We start from the raw sequence: 6501 nt of genomic DNA on the forward strand, positions 1-6501 counted from the left end.
AATTCCAAAGCTGGAGCCATAAAAAACAACCACTCTGATTTCTTACTCTACTTATTTTTGCTGTGGTAAAAACGGGGAATAAGAGTTGTGTCAAAACTGAATGATTAGCGCAGGAAGCCGCGGCTTGCTGATTTCGTGTTCTGCTTTATACATTTCGGAACAGTATAGTTGCTGATTTATTTCTTGTTTGCTTTGTATTCTCATATCAGTTTGTTTGGCGTAGACAAACCGTTTATGTGAAATATAAAAGATAAAAAAACAATTACATTTGCATTCGGGAGGAGGGAATTTGATTATTTTCCCTGTACTAGTAAGCATGCACGTGCAATGCACGTCTTATTAGAGTTCAAAATTTGAATATGTTAAAGTATAAATTTTCAATCAACATATGCAATGATTCCTATACATTCAATAAACTCTGCGAGATTAAATCTCGATGAGATCTCCTGCAATGTACCGAGATTCAATACATCAGCAACATCCATCTCTATTTCCGCTCGGATAGAATAGATATACAATTCCAAAGACTCTTACAATGTAAGTGTGAAAAGAGACATGCTTGAATACTCTCTTATAGATTCTCCATTATAAGATGGCAGGGTTTCAAATGAATTCACAATTTAATATTTGTTCTTCAAGAAAAGCTTGAAAGCAACCGGAAAGTAGTGAGATAAAATAATAAGACCAAAAAATAGTTGCCCATAAATGTGAAGATAAAAAATAGTAGTATATTTTTCACAATATAAGACGGCTTATGGCAAAGCAGCAAGTTAGCTAGTCTTTTTTCTTTCATTTTGAGCTAGCATGAGCTAAATTCAATCGCAAACAAAAACGACTTATGGCAAAGGAACAAGCAAGCCAGATTCCATCCTGGAACTGAGCAACAAATATATATCTTTCCTCGATAAAATGCCATATTTTTTATTTTTCTACAATTACCACTAAGTTTAAAGAAAAGATGATTTCAAGTTCTCACTACATTAGCCAGTAGACCATTAGCATTACCTCATGTTATCAATGGTAACATGCTACTGTAGCTCAGGTCACATTGTACAGACTACACAGCAAACCAACACCTACAGCGCACTGATTCAAATAATTTCATGTGCATCTTGTTCCACAGGCTTGCAATGAGACCTTCAAGCTTCTTCAGTGAGATTGCATTTCAGACGCAATCTGAATTTTGTTTGGTTTTCAGCACAGGAACCAGTTGCAGCACTGGAACCGGGACGGCACGCGTCCGGTCTTCCGGATGCGCTCTACCTATCACGCCACCCAGACTGCCCGCTGGTTCCGCCTCGACTCTCGCTTGCTTCCCCTCCAACTTGTGCCTCAATGTGGGCAGCCTCTTGGTGAAGCTGTTCTTCGCCCGCGCCTTCTAGGCCTGCACCTGAAATAAAATTTGCACAATTACAACCAGCTGAGATTTGTTTCAGTCTTATCTGGACAGTGCAACAAGTTCATGGATGCTGAGCTCTGCATTCATCTTGGCTTCGAATTTGGATTTCTGGCAATTCTCCCACTCTTGTATCATCACCTCCTTCCTTTGATATCTGATCCATCATGACCAAAACAACATAAGATTCAGAAGAAAATATGTGGAGATTTTGTTCGTGCCTTGATGCAAGTTTACACTTCTTGGACTCTGCCCATGCCACAGCTCGAGCTTCGAACTCCTCCTTCACCTCGTCTTCTTTGCCGGCGCTCTTCTCCGGTTTTGGTACACATATGATCCTCCTTGCTAGACCAGGATGTGATGCTCATTTTTCCCAAGCGCGGTGATCTCCCGGAGCATCCTGACCTGCAGCTGCCTCTCTGACGCGGACGGCGAGTCCGGCATCAAGCAAAGTGGGCTGAGGGATGGCGTGTTGGCGCTGGCGCAGTTGTCGCCACCGCCGGAGCGCCCACATGGATATGGAGCTTCGTGTCGATTCGGTGGAAGTTTTCCTCTGCTGGAGATAGTCTACTTGGGAGGTTACATTCTGTGCGCCATCCTCCAATCAACAAGAGGGAATCATTTCAGTTCATAGATATTCAATGAACCAACAGATATAAATTCATGCAAAATAGAAAGGAACAACTCTCAATCCACCTTAAGTAATTCTACAGCTAGAGAAATGAGAACAGAACTTACCACTGTGAATTCAGAGAAGTTCAAACAATGCTTTGAAAATGGACCTTTTGTCCGGTTGCTAGAAAAACGACAACCAATTTTTTGCCCTTTGGGTGAGCATTTACCTTGATTACCCATAAATTTTTACTTGTTCAAGTCAGTCCCAAAACCAGTAGATTATCCAGTCTAAATCGGCCTGTTACCAATCAGCATACAAACGTTTGATGTTTATGGGACCACAACACCAAAGCAATCTTGATACGATTACTTGATGCTTGTGGCTAGCAGCAATGCTGTTCATGAACATTCACCTGCTCTAGCTACCATGATCTGTATTGAATTCACCTTAAAACACACATATGTGAAGCAATATATAGACAAGTTAACCTATATAATTGTTTTGCAGAACATCTACTACTAATCACTGCAAGAAATCTGTGAACAAGCACACTTCTGAATTCTTTATGGGTTTATTTCTCTCCAAAATTTAAGATGCCTTGTGAACATTCCCATCACATAAAATTGAATGACTCACTTTTTTCTCTAAGCTCTCTGCATAGACAATCTGTCCACTGCCAATAGCAACTCATGTGCACAAAATAGCTCTTCCTGAACCTGCGAAAGCCACAATTAACATTAGCGATGCAAGCCAACTCACTCACAAATATCTACTATAAGGCTACTGAATATCACTCACATGAGTTTGTTTCTTCTGGACAATAACCAAGGTAGAAATAGTTTCACAAAATATCCATTGAATATCTTATGAAATAGAAGTCTTGAATCTCCTAAAATGAATATTTGTGCCACACCAATGAAATTGAAGTGAGATATAGTACAGATTTGTTTTACTGAAGAACGATCCGCAATAGCTTGAGATGAATTAATATGCACATTGACTTGCTCTAAGCGGCTGATGCATAACTCATGAGCTAAGCAGTTCATGCAAAGTAATTCGTTCCTAACCACAAAGCATCATGTGTCACGGCCGCCGGCATGGACCATCGTACCTGGCAACAGAGCAACTCCCAGGCGGAGTGCACGGACGCATGGAGGGGACTGGGGCGCCCGTTGCTGTTGCTGCGCGAAGGGATCAGGGAACGCCCGCGGCGGTTGTTGGCCAGCGAAGTGCGGCGAGCCAGCGATGCGGGCGCCTGCTGCCGTCTCGACTTCGTCTTCGTGGGGTGGAGTGGTGAGCGCCAGGAGGACGGCTGGTGGGCACCGAGAAGGGAGCGATGTGAGGGAGCACTGGGAGGGCGGCGGGTGAGGGGCGCCGAAGAGGCCCGCGGGTGAGATGCGGTGGTTGGGCGGCGGCATCTCGACCGAGGAAGTGAGAAGATGGGGGGACCTCCGGCAGGGGAAGTGGGGCGTGGAGGGCTGGTGGAGGCGATGCCGCGTGGGGAGAAGGCATGGCGTGGGCCTGGACGGCCGGAGGAGTGACGGCGATGACGCGTGTACAGGCTGCGTGCCTGCCTCCATGGGGACGCCAGCGGCAGGGATTTTTGGTAGGGGAGAAAGTGATGGAGGGATTAGCGGAGCGGAAGGGGAAGAAGCGATGGAGGGATTAGCGGAGCGGATCAGTTAGTGGATCAGCGGACGGGGATGGCAGAGATTTCGTCCGCCCTTTCAAATTGCTAAATGCACTTAGGCGAGAATTAGTAGGTATGTTGATGGTTAGATCTAAATAAATGGGTCTGATCGTGAGGCTCTAATTGCTCTGTGTTATTGCGTGTACGCTTGACGGGGTATGTTTAGAAAAAATAATGTTTGCTTGTTTAATAGTAGTAGAGATTACTTGGCATTTGCACAATTTGACCTACATTAGTATATTTCATTGACTTATCATCTTCCCTATTCCTTACCTAAATAATTTCTCAAGTATATTACATTGACTTATCGCCTGCCCTATTCCTTACCTAAATCATTTCTTAAGTATTTCAGCTGAAATCATCCAAGCGAAAAGGCCAAAATACCCCTATGGCAAACTTGCAATTTCCCTCATCTCCGCTCTGCACCCGGCTCGATTGAACCATATCGATCATCCATGTTTGCCATAGGGAAAATGGTTCAATGAACAGGTAAAAAAGGGGCGCCAAGCCCTCCAAAACACTCATTGAAGAACAAAGCAGGGATATGACTGAAGAAAGTACTAGCATAAACAAAATTTGTAGTGAAGGTGAACACAGCAAAATAGGCGGTGGAGTAGGCGGTGGAGTAGTGACGGGCAAACACGCCACACATCGTAGTGCCAGCGCTATGGCGAAAATCGCGCCGGTCTACGACGCGGGCGGTAGAGGCCACAGGCCACGATGCCGGCGCCAGCGGCGGTGGACGAGACCTTCGCGGCGGGGCTAAGTCGAGAGGCAGTGAGGCCGGGGAAAGCAGGCGCGGTGAGCCGCCGTCGGTCGAAAGCGACGGATCTGGCCGGAGGTAAGGAAATCTTCTGTCTTTCTTTTTTTTTTAGGGAAAGGAGGTAAGGAAATCATCGGTCAGGTCGGAGAGACGCGGCGAAGTGCGACACAAGAGGGGAACTGGCGCCGAACGGCAAAAAGAAAAAAATACCGTGAAAAAAGTCGAAAAAGGAAAAAGCACAACCACTCTTTTTGGATGCGGATAAGTCCAGAACGTTCGAGATTTGACCATGGCAAATAGAATGTTTTTTGTGGCAATTTATATTTGAGACAGATGGCAGGTTTAGTTAGTAAGCATGATAATTTCGCCCTTATTTTATTTTTTTCCCTAGGAAATCGTCATGTTTATCAATTAAACATGACATCCTCATGTCAACTAAGTTACCATAAAAGCACTCGATTTGCCATGGATATGCTCGGGATTTATTATTTCCCTTTCTAGATTATATTACCTCCGTATCAAATATAAAAATGTAAGACATAAAAATATCTTATATATTGATATGAGGTAATACTAAATAATTTTTTTGAGCAAAATTTACTTTTTCTTTAGAAGAACACTGTGTTTTATTTCAATCAATAAGAGCATCTCTAATAGGTGATGTAAAATAGGACATAAAAATGGCTTGATGTAAAATATACATCACCAAAATCGGTGTTTTCTGGGCACAAGAAATGTCCAACTCCAACATCTGTCTTAAAATATACATCATATAGGGCATGAGCGCTTCAACTTCAGTACCAAGGCGGCAGCAGGTGTGGTCGTGCTTGACGACGGCGATGCGGTAGGGGGCCGGCGACGGCGGGAACGAAACCAATGGCCGACGGCGATGCGGTAGTGGATGGATCCGGCGGGTAGAGGGCTCCTGAGGATGGTTGTGCGGCTGAGGAGGTGGCGGGTCGGGGCGCGACGGCGGTGAGGTGCCGGTGACACTAGTAGAAAACAGGGCATCAATCCCGGTTCCAAAGGGCCTTTAGTCCTGGTTCTGCAACCGGGACTAAACAATCGGGACTAAAAAAGCCTTCACTTTTAGTTCCGGTCGTGTTACAAACCGGGACTAAAGGGGCTCCGCGTGGCTGTTGTGGGGCGTCCAGGCAGGAGGACCTTTAGTCCCGGTTGGCCACACCAACCGGGACTAAAAGGCAGCCACGCGTCAGCAGCTTCAGGCGCTGGGTTTTTGTAAAGGAGGGGTTTAGGGGTTTCATATTGTGTTTCTCCCTTTTCTTTTTGTGTTTATCATTCAATTCTTTTACATTTAGGGATTCATTTTTATTTAATGTTTTTTATTCAACTCGATGCTAGCTACTATCACTAGTAGAAAAAGGCCCATTTGTCCCGGTTCCAGAGACCCATTTGTCCCGGTTCTGAAACCGGGACTAAAGCCCAATGCCTTTAGTCCCGGTTCACTTACGAACCGGAACAGATGGGGCTCCACGTGGCCGCTGCGACTTGCCCAGGCAGTAGGGCCTTTAGTCCCGGTTGGTAACACCAACCGGGACCAAAAAGCATCTACGCGCCAGCAGTTCAGGGGTTGGGATTTTTGTTTTTTGTTTTTTTAAGGGGGGGGGTAGTTTGGGGGTTTTGATGGTTTTGTAGGGTTAATGTAGGGGTTTCATATATTAATTGTGTTAGCTAGCTAACAGAGAAAAGTGTCCTCTCTTATCGACGTGCTTGGTCGACGCTACGTACTTTACATATAAAGAGAACTCGCGACACGCTAGCTAGTAAGCAAATGTAGAAAATCATTAAGTACACAAGATCATCATGAACATATATATACAGATAGAAGTGATCGACCTCCTCCTTCTCCGAGAGATTGATCGAACAACAAGTTTTCGTATATCTATCCGACGCTACTAGCTACATATATACAATATAAGATCTCTTCCCTAACATCGAAAGTCAAGTTCCACATGGTATTCTCCGGATTTATTGATAACGTGGTCAAGAAAGAATCCCCCGATTTCCTCTTGAAT

General features: G+C 44.7%; 1 protein-coding gene across 6 annotated transcripts; it reads right to left on the reverse strand.

Moving 5' to 3' along the window:
- Positions 1-980: 980 nt before the first annotated feature.
- On the reverse strand, positions 981-3748 carry LOC125542396 (uncharacterized). Of its 6 annotated transcripts, none has more exons than XR_015616512.1 (5): positions 3124-3747; positions 2811-2901; positions 2649-2728; positions 1618-1994; positions 981-1390 (listed from the first exon to the last, which is right to left on the reverse strand). XR_015616512.1 is itself a non-coding variant. In XM_048705439.2 (4 exons), exons 1-4 carry the CDS (start codon positions 3590-3592, stop codon positions 1840-1842), a joined length of 783 nt encoding a protein of 260 aa, XP_048561396.1. In that variant the 5' UTR covers positions 3593-3748; the 3' UTR covers positions 981-1839. The 6 variants fall into 6 exon arrangements, 2 of the variants coding, with proteins under 2 accessions (XP_048561396.1, XP_048561383.1); XR_015616511.1 differs by having other exon boundaries at positions 981-1553; XM_048705439.2 differs by having other exon boundaries at positions 981-1982; positions 3124-3748.
- Positions 3749-6501: the final 2753 nt, after the last annotated feature.

The sequence above is a fragment of the Triticum urartu genome, chromosome 1A (genome assembly GCF_056163025.1).
Source record: "Triticum urartu cultivar PI428250 chromosome 1A, HENAU_Tu73, whole genome shotgun sequence".
In the NCBI taxonomy this organism is placed as follows: domain Eukaryota; kingdom Viridiplantae; phylum Streptophyta; class Magnoliopsida; order Poales; family Poaceae; genus Triticum; species Triticum urartu.